The sequence below is a fragment of the Malurus melanocephalus genome, unplaced genomic scaffold, assembly GCF_030028575.1.
Source record: "Malurus melanocephalus ecotype Western Australia unplaced genomic scaffold, MMel_1.1 scaffold_71, whole genome shotgun sequence".
Lineage (NCBI taxonomy): Eukaryota > Metazoa > Chordata > Aves > Passeriformes > Maluridae > Malurus > Malurus melanocephalus.
In genome coordinates this window covers 514273-528597 of record NW_026623303.1, presented here as the reverse complement: position 1 = coordinate 528597, position 14325 = coordinate 514273, and the positions used below count along the sequence as shown (strand labels likewise).

At 36.1% G+C, this 14325-nt stretch overlaps 1 protein-coding gene across 1 annotated transcript in view; it reads left to right on the top strand.

Moving 5' to 3' along the window:
* GABRA2 (gamma-aminobutyric acid type A receptor subunit alpha2) overlaps positions 1-14325 on the top strand; it is a 58554-nt gene that overhangs the window by 21068 nt on the left and 23161 nt on the right. The window contains exon 3 of the mRNA XM_057366745.1: positions 4932-4999. Coding sequence (XP_057222728.1) covers positions 4932-4999 — 68 coding nt within the window. The remainder of the gene's footprint in view (positions 1-4931; positions 5000-14325) is intronic.

Below are 14325 nucleotides of genomic sequence, written 5' to 3'. Positions count from 1 at the left end.
ATGCTGTAGCAGCCTTTCAGTTAAAGCTTTGCAGTGTTCTCACAGGCACTATTAATTTTACATTTTAAAGAATGTTTGTCTGAATTTTTTTATACTATACAGTAGAACTGCATGCGTATATCTTAAAAGCTCACTCCCACCAAGACCACTTTTGATGGTTTTGGAATACCTCAGACAGAGGTAATTGTCTCCTATTTTAGCTGCTCAAACCCTGTATTTATAGTTTTATTGAATGGAAATTCAGATTAGAAAGATTAAAAAGTCCAACCCAATCTACAAGCCTGTTTTCCTGTGAAAACAGCCTTGACACATTAATCAATAATATAGCCAGCTTCATGCAAACAAACATCTGGAACATTTCTGATCTCTCTTTCTGAAGATTTTGCAGCGGTCACACTCCTTTCTTCTCTTCTTTTCAATATACACAGAATATATGTCCTGTCCCTMTTCTCTGTGAAGAAAGGACTGTAAATTATTTTGGTGAGAGGGGGAATGAGTAATATTCAGAGCATTCTCAAACATGGGAAACAGTCAGGAAATTTATTTCAAGAAAGATAATGCTGTCTCAGCATTCTCCATGAAAGGGAGAGCTCTCAGGTACAGCCAATCCTGCATGTCTGGCTACCTCACACGCAGACACTGGAACTCTCTGTACCCTGTCAGGGATGCAGGCAGCTGGGAAGGGATATTTCAAAGAACACAAAGGAATTTTGAAAGCTGCTGTCAGACAGCAGACCAARGGAACTCACTGAAAATTTAAATGCCTCTGTGGAATCTTCCAATTTTGTGAAATCAGTAAACATTCCTGAGGAACCTTTTCCTCTGGCTTTTCTGATCATCTCCATTACTCAGCCTGTGTGGATTTASACTTCAGCTGCTGCAAATTCTCTGCCAAGCAGCCTACTTCAGCTGAGCCAGCTCTTCTACTGAGGAACAAGTCAGCAGGATTTCAGACCATCAGAAAGGGTATCCCAACAGCAGGAGAGTTGGTGTAAAGGAATTGACGATGCAAATGAAATCAACTCTACCTGAGCTCTGAACCACTTTTCTAATTTTTGACAAGTCAACGATGTTGAGGTTTTCCACTGTGTTACTTGGTGTTGGACAGCTGTAACCAGACTTGGCAAGCACCTGTRCTTAACCTTAATTAACACTTAATTTAATCCGTCTGCCTCAGCTTTCAAAGTATGGAAAAGAGAGGATAATAAAATTACTTTCTTCATAGAAGAGTTGTTATAATTAAYGTTTTTAAAATCCTAAATGTAATTGAAGTACACAGCAATCTTTCCAGTTAAGGATGTACAAATCTTCTGCAGTTCGGTATAGGCATTGCTTTTTCTTACTCTTTTTTTTTTTTTTTCTAGTAATGATACTACTTCAGTTCAAGTAAGGAAAGGGAATCAGAAGAAACCAGTGCTTGAGAATCATGTGCAATATGATCTTAATAATTACTGATTTTTTACTTCTATGGGATGTGCTTTTCTTCCTGTCTTTGTTATTAACTTTATTGACTATATTTTATTAGTTTACCTTTGGCTTTCATCATCTGAGAAACTGGCCTGATCTAAGTCAGTTAAGGCCTCTGCTTTAACTTTTATGATCAAAGCAAGTTAGAAATGCTGATGTAATAGCATTTGCAGAATTTTAGAGTGCTTCATGTAATGATGGCAACTACATGTTTTATTCTTTGCCTGGGATTTTTTGCCCTAAAAGAAGCATCTTAAATGGAAATGATATCCTTACCCTTTCCTGTTCCCATTTCTTTGTATAACCTTCAAAAGCAGTGATTCAGAATAACTTAAGAGCCCACAAGTATAAATGAATCAGCCACCCTTTCTCCCAAAAGAGGATTCTTTAAAATATAGGTGGTTTTTCAAAAGCAAGGGCCTCCATTGATTTAAACACTTTTGAAAATCAGGCCTTTTAGATATGTGCTTACATATCACTTGAGGAAACAGATTTTACAGTTCAAGTAGAAAAAGCTTGTCCTTAACTTCTTTCAAAAGAACAGGCTAGATTTGTATGCAAACACATGTTGCATTGAGCATCTTTTAGCTGAGTATATTCCTTGGGCTTTTCCACGAGAACTGATGATCCAGATCTGTTTGAATGTCTAGTGGGCTTAGTATGATGACTTGTGCCGTTTTTGACAGAATATGAGTTATAAAAAGCCTGTAACTGTGATGCCTGCTGGATGAGTTTTGATCAGAGAGTCCATATGAAACTGTGCTTTGTGCTTCTGAATTATTTGAAAAGCATATACTTCTTCAAAGCAATAGATACAATATTTGTAACATATAAAGCATGATGTATTTTTTCTCTTTATAGACATTGATTCTCAACCCCCAAGTTCAAATTTTTATTTTGGAGGGACCTTTATTGTAAGACTGTGTAAACTAACAAGGAAGAAACAAACACAACACTCAGGCTGCCAACACCAACGGGTGGTAACAGGAATAATTCAAGATTTATTAAATTTCAGCTTCTTTTGTCTTTAAGGATTTGTTTCCTTGAAGGTAGGGTATGAATAGAAACTTCTAGATTATGCAGTATTTGGAAAATAGGAGACAGAAATAAAAATCTGCCTTTTCCTCATTAGTGTACTTTTCCCCTTCTYAACACACACCAATGGGAGGAATCTACAGAGTGTTCTAATAGCATAAGTTGTGGTCAATATGTTTGTTCTCTTCTCTGTCTTCTCTGCTCATTTCTGGTGGAAGGATGGATCCAGAAGAGTGTAGAAATCATATAACAGAATGGAGGATTTTTWAATTATTATAACTTGGAATGCAAGGCAAGTTTGAAGATTCCATATCCTGTAGTTTATTATATGCAAATTTTAAAATCATTCCTCTGTGTCAAATAATAAATGAAATGCAAATAATTGATAGCAATASAGTGAGGTCACAAGAAGACCATGCTTCCAGTCATTTGAGGGGTGGGAACTGTGCAATAAAGATTTGCCAAATGGCTTTGTTGCCTATAGTAGGGTTCTTTCAAATTATACAAGTGTAATTGAAATTAACCTTGGTRCTCTGCTGTTGGGAGACTTGATTGTCAGTTATATTTTTGTAACACCAATTTTTTCATGGAATTGTAATTAAGGTTTTGTATTGTCATCACAGTACAGGCCAAATTTCACAGCACCCTGCAGCACCATTTTACCTCCTGAAGAGTAGCTCTCTTGTCACTCTTCCATTTCACTCCAGTCTGTGCCAGGTAACCATTTGGAGATAATAATTTTTCTCTGGACAGTCTCCCACAGGCAGCATGAAGTCACTAATTCTCTGAAATGTACTTGTGGCATCTGCACGATACTTCAGCCAGACCCGTACTTTATCCTTGCCGAATACCAAGAACAGTGCAGACTCAGCATCTTTTCTGTCCACTGACTTAAAATTTGTTTATAAGATGTTTGGAGTAGAAATCAATTCATCTTGTAAGGATGCTTCGTAAGGAATTACAGAAGTCATTATAACACAAATAAACGTATCTCAGGACATRCAGAGGAATTGTAGAAGTCAGTTTTTATTTATTTGCTTAAATAAAGCAGATGTGATCTTGGAAAAAATAATCTTTTTGGTAGGGAGGTCTTTATGAAATCCTGTATTCTAGTGTTTGGCTGAAGAAGGAAGTTTTCTTATAGATGAGAATGGATGAATGTTTCTCACCCATGCTCCAGAAGTTTTCTGAAAGCAGTGTAYCTTTGCAGATACATCCTTTTGAAAATGCTCTGCTCCCCATGCAGCTGCTCATGGATGAGTCTTGGCCTTTTCCTGGTGGCTGATAGAGACTGCAGTCATGAGTGAGCACCAGTTTTCTCCCAGTAAAGAGCAGGGATTATACTGTTTGCCTCAATATAATTAGAAGTAAAATTTGCTTATATCACATATTTGTTAAAAGGTGGCTTTTATCAGTTTATCACAATAAACTGTTAAATAATAAACAGATCCTGCTGTTATATTGTGATTTCCACATTTAATGATGATTAAATATGGAAATCACAATATAACAGCAGGATCACTTGTATGACAGACAGTTGTATTATTTTTAGGAATGGGAAATTCTGTGATGAGTCAAATTGCACCTGGTTATATTCAAATTTTTGTTTTCCAATCAGCAGCTGGCTTTAAGGCAGAGAATTCCTTGTGTGGACTGTCTAGAATGTAGACTGTTGTTGGCAACTGCTGCAAGAAATTTCCTGTGTGTACAGCCCCTCTTAGTGAATATCGTTCTATTTTGAGCCTAATTGAAAATTAAAGATACCAAACGAAGCAATTATTTTTCCCCGCAGTACAATATCTAATATTCTGATTTCATGGCTGTCTGACTACAGTGATTAGGAAGAACATTTCCTCAAAGTGTTCACAGTACCACAGCAATGTATCAGGAGCATCGTGTAGCAAAGAAAGGAACTATTATGTTAAAATATGTGCCACTTAAAAACACCCTCTATTAAAAAGTAGGATGCTGTTGTGTTACATTTGGTGCAGTCAGTAATTGCTTTTTCTTGTCTTTTTCTGTGAAAAAGCTATTAAGGATGTAGAAAACAACCTTCAACTAGAAAGGCTTTAATAGGAGAGATCTGCAATAGGAGAGATAACATCTCTGCAGCAAAGACATTTTGTGTTTAAAACTGTACTTCCATGTTAAGCCCAAGATGCTGTGGGGKTTTTTTGCTGGTAGAGAAATGTGTGTAGTTGCTGATAATTGTGTGATTCCTTAACTGAAGCAAACTATGCTCTTGTCCAATAACCTCTGTGTTAAGTGAGAGAGAAACCCCCAGTATTTCCAACAGGATGCTGGTTAGGAGTAGTAAACAAGTGGAGAAACCTGTTCAGAATGTCCCATAATCTTGCATAGAGAGTTAGAAAAAAAAATATTATTAATTTAAAATGTTTGCTTGTTTTTGTTTTTTCTTTTTATATCAGATAGTATTACTGAAGTCTTCACTAACATCTATGTGACCAGTTTTGGACCTGTGTCAGATACTGATATGGTGAGTTCCTCAATCTTTTGCATATATGGGCAAATGGTGTAAGGTATATATAAACTTCTTTTAAACTTGCATTCTTCTTGCACTTATTGTGGATGAATTTGAAACAATTTCACTTAAATCAGAAAGTGCCAAACCCCATATAGTTCTAAATTTGGAAATTGATTTACAGAGCTTACATGATAAGTATGTTTGTAAAATCTGTTCAGTTTAGACCAGTAAATCTTCTGATTGTCCCACTGACTACATTGGTTTATATTCTGRAGCAATCTTAAAATGGGTCAACTGGATTCCTCTTGGGTTAAAATCTGGAGTGAAAGGAGCACTCTTAACGTTAGTGAAAGACTGAGGGACCTGATAAGAGTAAAATCTAAATTAAACTTCTTGAAAGACATAGCCTGGAAGCTGAGTCATCAACGTGATTGTGGTGTTTTACAGGTATGTCCTTCTTAATTTGCATTGTTTAGTAACCATTTAAGGAAATCAATGACATTAAAAAATAAAGAAAATTTCAGAATATTTCTCTGGATTACAATTGCTCTGGTTTTAGGCTCACTGCAAATAATRCAGAGATTGGGAAGAATGTTTCACACTGGATAGGAAGAACTGATGGATGTAGCTTCTCTAACAGCAAAAGGAAGGACAGTCTCAAACTTGCTTTAACTACCTGTTATGCTCCACTTGATGGGTTTAGAGAAAGGTTGTTTAATTCACTCTGGCCAATGTGTGGGAGAGAACAAAATTCTCAGCAGATTCAAAACCAAACTTTTACTAGCAGAATTTAGAACATTAAGGTAGAATAAAGTACTTGACAAATTTTAAAACAACAGCCAGGCAAAGTAAGGCACTTCACAAAATTTAATTTAGCAAACTTAAACTTAACCAGCCTTAATAAATCCAGACACAAGACACTTACTAAGGCATTGACTGGAATTTTTTAGTCTGGCTTAAAATGTATTTCGAGAGGTTAGGATAAGAAAGGGAGAAAGAAGAAGAAAGAAAGGATAAGAGTAGAATGATATCACTATCCATGGATTTAGCAGCCAGACTTCTTGTTTACAACAAGATTGTTGTAATTTCCATTGGTCCAAGTGGTGGTCACAATCTTAATCCAGTGGGGTGGGAGAAACCCATGAAAAAAAAGTCCAGTGGTTTAATATATGTTTATCTTTAGGTGGAATGCCCAGACACTTTCCTCCCTTTGGGGTGGGGGGTTTTACACTGTCTTTTGCAACACTGTGGAAGGCCCCAGAAATGAGTTTGGGGTCTGTGGGTCTTTCATGATTTATGACACCTTCTAAGACATGACAGCTGCCTCTCAGTCAGTGTAGAGGAGCCAGTTATGCCCCATCAGAAGGGATGAATACCTTCAGGTATCAATGTCCCAATATCTCCCCAATATCTGGGGGGGAGTTCTATGGCTGAATGGTTTGTGTAAGGGAGGACTTCAACATGACAAAAAGTATTCATCCACCTCAYGGAATCTGCTTCTTTTTGTCTCTTTCCTTATCTGTCTCAAACCCCAGCTTCTTGCCAAACAAAGGGTGCTTGTCCTGGTCATCCCCTGGTGCTAACACGCTCTGCAGCTGAGCTGTTACCATGCTCATCCTCAGAAAAGAACCCACTGCTTTTGCCAATGGCTGATTGAGCCATTATCATCTCAGTCTCTCACACTGCCCTTCCCATTCCCGCAAGAAATTATTTTTGAAGTGTTTTAAGCACTCGTTGTATATGAGACATATAAAATACAACCCGGGTGTATCTGTAGGTACTAAAAATGAATATTTTTCAAATCAGGCAACATTTATTTTTCTATGAAAAAGATCAYGCTATGCATCATACAAAACAGGGAATATTATGATGTTATGAACAAGTCTGTGAAACTAAATTTTTCACGGTACATTGTACATTTTAAAAGTTATTTTCTTACTGAATAGCAGGTAATCATAGCTTTGAAGGATATATTCTGGTGGATTTTTGTATTTATTTTTTGTGGGGGATAGTTTCAGTTTTCAAGCTCTGTTTTGATAGTTATGAATACATTTGTGAGACTTCACATGAAAAGCCATTTCATAGGAGAAATAGACTTCTTTTGTTTTTATTACTGTGTGTGTTGCTGATTCGCTCGAATCGAACTCATTGTGGTTTTATGAAACCTTATTTTATCAATAATTTTGTAAAAAARGTATCCACAGCTATGTACAAAGATRATATGAACATCTTGACCGTGTTGGTCTAGTATCTTATGACTTTACAGTGGTAAAGACTTGCACTTTTGGTAGTCCTGTGTAACAGGGAGATGATATTAATAAAGTTTTAAAGATGAGACACAAGGAGACTTACCCAGTGCTGTGCAAGTCATCTATGCTTAAATGGAAGTGTAACGAAAAGCTCCCTGAGCATATTTCCACACACTTTAGACATCAGTGGATAAATGTGTGGAGAGCTCTGGTGTCCATTTAGATGGACATATAGACAGTGCAGTAAGGGGTCAGGTCCTTTGATTGCTGCATCTCTAGTAGGTCTGTGCAGAGGTGTAAATCAAAGCAGAGTGCAGTACATCACAACGGCAGCTGTTTCGGTAATCTGTAGGTTTATTTGCAGATAAGTAGATAGATCAGGAAGAGCAGTTTAATTCTTATTACTACAAGCTTCTGGGTTAATTTAGCTTGTTCTGTTGATAATTATAAAATCATTTTGAAACATATGAGCAGTCAATTAGAAAATTTCAACATGTGAGTTTTGAAATAATAGCTTCCAAACCATCACATACTCTGTCGAACATGAAGGTGACATTAGAGTTTTAACCAGGAGTACTTTTTCATTTAGGAGCTGCATGACTGAATTGATAATGTAAACTATTATGCAGATGATTCATTGACATTTTCTTCTGTAAATGCTGGAAACTCTGGGATATTACAATTTTTAAAAATTTCCTCCTTAAAAGGCTGCATTGGAAGAATAAATTTGACTGCTGCCCATGTCCTCCAGAATCTTCAGATTTTTTCAGGGAGGTTGAGTCCCAGCCCCTGAGGTCCTCTGCTCTCACAATGTGAATGGTGAGGACCTCATCACATGAGGTTTTTAAGCTTAACACTGCAGTTGCCCAAAACTCAAGGTTATGGYTGCCCCTGGGATTCCTTCTGCTGGGGTTCCTTATAGCAATAAAAAGCATCAGATGTGTAACTGTACCCCTTTGCATGATCTATATTCCAGTTTGTTTTTTACCTCTTTGTTTAGTRTCTTGTGAAGAATAGCAGTGCTTACAAGAAAAGGGGTGCTTTTGAAAACAGKAAGGGGAGTCACTGATACAGGATATGATCAATATGAGTTCAGAGTGTGGTAGAAGAAAGTGGCATGCAGACAGTGAAGGGTGGATTGGCACTAAGGACAAAGCTCTCACACAGTAGCATTGATTCATGAAGTTGATAAAATGTAATTCTCACCTTTGTTGTTGAACTGCAATGAATTTGTGAGGTTTCTGTTTTCCTCTCTAGCAGTTCCCATTAATGGTAATRCAGGATTGTGTATGACCTGTGACTCAGTCTGATTTGCTACATTGCTAGAATGTAGGTTTTTATTCACATTGCTGTATTTTCCAGTATCACAATTTTGCCAAAAAACAGTTAAGTCCAGGGGAACTTGATCTTTGACTGATTCTAAGCTAGCTGAAGTTGCCATTGAAAATTCAGGAGGTAGAAGYTGCAGCTGAGATTTTTCTCCAACTGTGTTAAGAGTCAAAAACATTTGGTCCTTGTTGTGGATTAACATTTTGAGTGAGTTAAAAAGATATTGCTCTGTGTTCTGACCAAAATAGTTGATACCAAATCTGTTCACTCTTGGCCAGGAGGCTGTTGCAAACAGTGCTTCAAATGAACTGCTGTGACTAAAATATCTGGGTAACTGTATTACTCGTGTCAAAGAAATGCTATTGAATGTCAACCACTCTATTTAATGTCAAATATACAATGCCAGGATATAAGAATTTTTAACTTCCTTTTGCAAGGAGAATTAGGGAAGTGAGAATCAAGGGAGGCAAGGCAAAACACTAAACAGACTAAACAGATTTTACTTTCACTCTTCTGTCTTTTTGAGCTATTATTTCCCAGAAATGTTGAAGTTCAGTATTACGATTCGATRCCTTATAGGCTTCCAACCCAATGAGTGATACAAATTGATTTTGACATTAGCCTGAGAGAAGAAAAGCTGCATTATTTAGAAAAACAAAGATGAAAAATTAGACAGAACAACTGAAAAACAAAGCATCTCTGAATTTTCTAAAGCATTATAGAGCTAAGTTATTATTACAGAGGCTATTTAAAGCATTTATCATGAAATAATTTTTTTTTTTAATTTGAAAATTCAGAGGTAAAGGATAAATTTGTTTGGATTAYAATTTGTAAGATAAAAAGGATTAAACATTAAACCTGATTATTTTCCTGTTTTAAAGAATTAATTATTTGAAGTTTGGTAGATTGTACCATCATTATAAATCTATATTCTGCTAACTTGAATTTCAGCACTGAAAGCAATGCACTTTTACTTCTTATTCTCAGATGTGCTGTCTTTCCAGGCTCTCCTGACACTTTGGCTCCTAAAATTTCCCTTATAGCCATAGACACAGTAAGTGCTGATGTCCATAATTGAAAAAAATAAATTAGACCTATTTACTCCTCAAGCAAGAGTTATTTCATGTAAGACAGATTATATAGATATGAGACCCTTTATGCAAGGTCTGCTGTGAAAACAGCTTTGCCAAAATTTAGGAAGTTTTGCCTCGGAGAAGTCTTTTCTGATTGTCACTGGGAACAGCCTTTCCTGCTTTCCTGCAACACACAGTGAGTAGGTGGCAAAACTTTAATCAATTTAGCTTGAATATTAAAACTAACAAGCTTTCTGAAACTTTTGCATTTCAACTTTCAGTCTTAGATTTCTGTTGTTATTGGGGAGATTTTTTTGCTGTGGTAAMACCTTTGTTCCCAAGTTGTTTGTGAACAACCTATCCTAGTTTCTTGTTGATAGACCTCCAGTTACTCACTTTGAAGTCAAGGAACAGGAACATTTCTCTGTAGAAAACATCATATGCAGCTAGTTCATCAAAACACACATTTCCATCTTGTCAGTTTTCTATTGAAATGTCAATAAATGTTTCTGATTTTTCAAATACCAGAAAAATTTTCAAATTTTTCAAAGCCAGAAATTAGGTTCTCAATGAAGACTGAAAGTCAAATACACAAATAATCARAAGGGTTGTGTTGTCACAGYATTCCTTACTACAGCTGAGGATGGTTCTTTAGAGATAGTGACTGAACTTGGAACCCTGTTTCTTTTTTTCTGGGTTTTTTTTTTCAGATTTCCAGTTTGTATTTCAGGGGTTTTTTTTTCTTGCTTATCTTTTAATGGAACTAATTTTATCTGTTTCAAAGTCTAATTGTTAACTATAATTCCTTAACTTAAGAGAAGCTTTACAGGGGTGGTATGATATGTAAGTCCAGACAGAATAAGGCAATGAATCAAGATGATTTTTTTTTTYCCCACAAAGTTGAGAAGAAAAGTACTGCAATTACTTTTAAGTAGTATTATTTGAACTCAGTAACAGAAGACTAATGAGTAAAAGAAAGAATAAATACATTTGGACTTTTTGGATRTTGGGGCTCATTGGGGAGCATCTAGGTTTTGTTTTTGTAATTTATGTGTTTCTGAAAGTCAATAAATTTGTTGTTTTATTCTCTTTTATTTTCGGCTCAGGCCATTGCCTTTGCAAGTTAAATCCACGAGAATGTCTCACATGATCTCTTGCAGAGGTTCTGTTCTTTTATTCTGTTGGGAAGGCTTTTTCSTCTGTTTAACATCCTGCCAAATGGATCAATATTGGAGATTGATTTGTCAGAGACTGTATCCGTGCTTGTCACTGGCATTAGCTCTCTCTGTACCTTTGTTTGGATATCTGTTCCTGGCACCGGATGTCCACTGTGTTTCAGGGTTGTTCTTCCTCCRTGTCTGAATAAAAAAAGGATGATGAGAACTGTTTTTATTTTCAGTGACAGCAGTGGGAATAATGTCCTGTAGTCTCAGTCTCTTTTCTAAGTTATCCCTATTTGTATCTTACATGCCTCTCTTATCTCTYCTCAGTACTTCTTTTAGACTCAGAGTTCACTCTACATCAGGTATATGGGAAGAGAGAGAAAATTATTCAGAGAAGGTCCCTTTCATAAATGAATATGAATAGAAAGACATTCTCTTCCCTAGACACTATCATTCAAGCTGGTTAAACACATTTTTTCCAGTTTTTTTTTAATACTTCATGTTTAGATTAAATGCTTAGACAAAAATGACTGAAGTTGACAGATTAGGCAGAAATAAAAGGCTTGAAGAAGTTCTTCAAATGGAGAAAAATCATGCTGCAATTCCCTAGAAATATTCCACATAATCTTGATAGTATTAAAGGTCATCTGTATCTGGCAGACATTACTTATGTATTTTAAAATTAATACATATTCCTTTGAAATGCAGTGATTGGATAGTGTTTCAATTTTTAAYGGGGCTGTTAAGGGTTTTGATAAAGAAAAACGAAAATGCAGTTTCAAACCACAATCCTCCTTCATCGGAATATTTTCAAGGATTCTATTCATCAGTATGTAAGATTCACACTCCAAAAGTCCTGAAGGGAACTTCTGTCTGTCTGCTATTTCCCTCTATCTCCTGTGTTGTGTACTCATCAGAAGGTAAGTTTTGGAAAAGAGGAAAAGGTGTTGGTTTATTTGTGTAGGGAGGGTTGATGTTGATACTCAGGTAGAAAAKTGCTTGTACAGAGCCTGAGTAGTCAGTGCTTGTGATTGGAGCAGTGAGGGGGTTCAGAGAGCTCTTCCAGTGCTCGAATTGCTAGACAATTGCTTGTTTTTGGAGAAGAGRTAAGTAGAAAGTGAGATGGATTTTTTGTCCGGTTTGGCAGATGGGCCCAGGTAAAGCTGGCCCAATGATGAACCAGGTTGTGCAGGCTGTTGTAGGGTATTAACCCTTCTGTGTGCCATCTGCACCCTGCATGGATCTGCCCACAGACACAGTGACCGTGACACCAACACAKGATGGGACCCTCCTGTACAAAGCTAATTTAAGAATTCATTGAAAATGCCTACTGTGCAAGTTTAATAAATTGAATTGCAGAGCTTGCATTACAAACACTTGTCACACAAAAAAAATCTGGTTATAATAAGTGTTCATATACTGGGCAGATTATTTTTCTTTGAATAATTGCACTTTTGTGAGTCTTCTGTCTAAACTGTTTCTTAGTTTTCTTGAAAGTGATTTTGATGCTTAGATGCATACCAATCATGTTGGTATTCTACAGCACCAGTTGCATACTAATGTTAATGTTTTAAAGAAATCTGAAAGAAAAAATTGCACATTTCTTCAAGGCACATATGAAAACAAGAATGTACTTTTTAAGAATTAAAATTTAAAAGTTATACAGAAATATTAATATGGAGTTCCTGTATTAGCTAGGGGAGATTTAGGTCCATKAATCTGAAGTGTTTATCACTTCAGTGTGTTATCCACAGTATTTCTAACAGTTTTAGGGGCTCAAGAAAAGTTATATGTGCCATTTTCCCTTYGCTTCTTTTTAATTTTTTGCATTTGCCTTCTAAAAGTTTCATATTTTACAGTATTTAAAATTTGTTTTTGTGGTTATGTGTATGTGCCAATTAATGGTTTTAAGAGTGGTTAGAAAAAAGGCAAGCATACTTTAGAGAACTGAGTAAGAAAAATTGTTGCAAGTAGGGAATGAAGAAATCTGGCTTGAACTATTCATKAAACAAAATGCTTTGTTCCAGAAGATAATTAATAAAATGTTCAGTCTGCTTCAGGACAATACTGCTTGCTAATGGGCACTTGCAATTTTTGAGATATTTGGAATACATCCATCTTTACTCCAGATGCTAAAACTGCCGAAATCTGCCAACCATTATCTGAAAGGATGAGAGCACATTTTTTGTTGTTTGAACTTTTTCCATGAAAGTCTGGCCTTAGCAAAAAAAAAAAAAAAAAAACAAGATGTGGTGAGGAGAGATTGCTTATACTCAGATCAGTTAAAGCTTCTGCCAGAGATGTCTTTTTTTTTTATGGTGCATACTGTTATGCACAACAACTGTATATTAAAAGAGGATGAAATTTCTTCACTATTTTATTCTTCTGATCATTAAACTGGCAGAGGGTCAAGTGCTTCTTAATACTGTAGTAAGAATCTCATTGTCTGTAAGAATCTCATTGTCTGTACCTAAAATTTCTTGTATGGTGGTATAAAGACATATTTGAAGGGTTATGTTTAATTATACTGTGTTAGACTCTAGCTAGCTAGAGTCTAGTAAGCACCATTTCAGACAGAACACAGTAGGAAGCCCTTTCTTGTCTAGAAATGATCACAGGAGTTTCTGACGACCTGGAAGTATGCTCCTGGGATTTTGCAGCGATAACTGCTCTGTATACTGAAGTGTGGTTTGGTCATGGCCAGAGACAGCATAGGTTTTTCCACATAGGAGAATATCTGCAGGATGAATGAAATTAGTATCAGGTATTAATCTGAGTGTTTTTTCTAGAATCCAGATTTGTGTTTCTCACACAATGTTAGTCTTGATTGAAAAGTAAACATTATGCAGCATTTACCACAAAGTGGTACATATATAGAATAGGGATTAGTTTCAAAATCTTTATGTAGCATCTTTTGATAAATKCTGGCTTTTTATCATATTGATTATATTCAAGGTACTTCAATGCCTTCCTATTTTTTCATTTATTTTATATGGTGAACATCAATAGGTATATTMATGATCATAGCTAGAACAGATTTGGCAGAGAAGGGAACATGGGATCAGTGAATATAGCAGTGAAATGCAAAGGCAAGGGTTCTATTTTGCTATGCATAATTATTTGAAATGTACAGTCACAAATTAATTTCACATMTGTGCCTTAGTTTCCCTTCATATAAAATTGGGATCCCAATACGTCCATTTAAAAAAATGTAAAGAATTCTATAGAATGGTAAGTTATTTAAGARCTATGTGAGATTTTATTACTATTGTGGTAAATGGAAAGAGAAACTGTTCATCATAATTCACACCAAACCTTGGTTTAGTCCATGTTTCCACCAAACCTTGGCTTATTCCCTATTTCCATCTTCTAAATGAGATGTTCTGAGACAAAAATCTCCAGCATAGGCTGCATGGTGTCATGAAACTGACACCCTGAAGGTGAGGGTTAGCACAGGTTCTTGTTATTAGATCCCTGGGAGCAGATTAGGGTGAAATGACATTTCATCATCAGTGTCTAATTTT